The sequence below is a fragment of the Aptenodytes forsteri genome, unplaced genomic scaffold, assembly GCF_000699145.1.
Source record: "Aptenodytes forsteri isolate BGI_AS27 unplaced genomic scaffold, ASM69914v1 Scaffold192, whole genome shotgun sequence".
Lineage (NCBI taxonomy): Eukaryota > Metazoa > Chordata > Aves > Sphenisciformes > Spheniscidae > Aptenodytes > Aptenodytes forsteri.
Genome location: NW_008794891.1, coordinates 1,182,644 through 1,183,559, shown reverse-complemented (window position 1 = coordinate 1,183,559; position 916 = coordinate 1,182,644). Strand labels below are relative to the sequence as shown.

At 73.0% G+C, this 916-nt stretch overlaps 1 protein-coding gene across 1 annotated transcript in view; it reads right to left on the bottom strand.

The window, feature by feature from the left end:
- The window catches only part of DNMT3A (DNA methyltransferase 3 alpha), a 44,481-nt gene extending 44,170 nt beyond the window's left edge, over positions 1-311 (bottom strand). Inside the window, exon 1 of the mRNA XM_019470970.1 lies at positions 72-311. Coding sequence (XP_019326515.1) covers positions 72-311 — 240 coding nt within the window. The remainder of the gene's footprint in view (positions 1-71) is intronic.
- Positions 312-916: the final 605 nt, after the last annotated feature.

Here is a 916-nt window from a genome sequence, read left to right as displayed (position 1 = left end):
CAGGACGGCCCCACGGGGGGACGCCCTGCCGCCCCCCACCTGGCCCCCGCGCCCGGCGCCCGCCGGCTCACCTGGGCATGCTTGCGCTTCCGCCCGGGCCGCCCGGCTTTCCTCATGGGCGTCCCCGGCTCCTGCTTCTCCTCCTTGCTCTGGTTCTCCTCAGGCTCCTCTTCCCCCTGCGAGCCGGAGACAGAGAGGACGGTTACGCCGCCGGCCCCGGGGCCTGGCAGGCTGGGGTGCTGGGCACAGCTCCGCTCCCACTCGGCGCTGGGATCGCTGGCACCATGGGTGCACCGCAGAGGGCCGTGCATGGCTGGGTGCCTGGCCGGCAAGGCAGGAGCACTGCCGGCATCACCAGGCCAGCGGGCCCCAGGGCACCATTAGAAGGGCGATTGTGGATCCTGCCAGGGCTTGGGCTGCAGCACGAGCCACCATGGGGCTACATGCCTTCACCGGGTGAGCCCTCCTGCACCGTGCCCTTGCTCCGCGGCTGGCTCGGGGGTACATGCCCGTTCCTGCAACCCGCTGGAGCCCTGCGCGTGTGGGACTGGGGGCTCTTGCACCGTGGCATGCGGAAAGGGCTGTGTGGACCCCACGGCACAGCACGGCACGGCACGGCACAGCACGGCACGCCTGCAGGGAGCCGTGCAGCTCCCTGGGGACAAGGGCAGGCAGCAGGAGCCAGGGTGCCCTCAGAGCAGGCAGGCAGGTGCCTGCTTCACCGTGCTGCCCCCAGCGCGGGCGCTTCGGGGGGCCACGCACCCCTCTCCATGCTCTGACCCGGAGCAGCTGCCAGCACCCCGCCGCCCCGTCGCCCCCCTCCCTGGCGCCGTGCCCCAGCCCCGGGCGCTGGCAGGGTGCAGCGCCGGCATGGGTGGTGGAGCAGGAACGCGGCTCCGGGAAATGAACCTGCTCC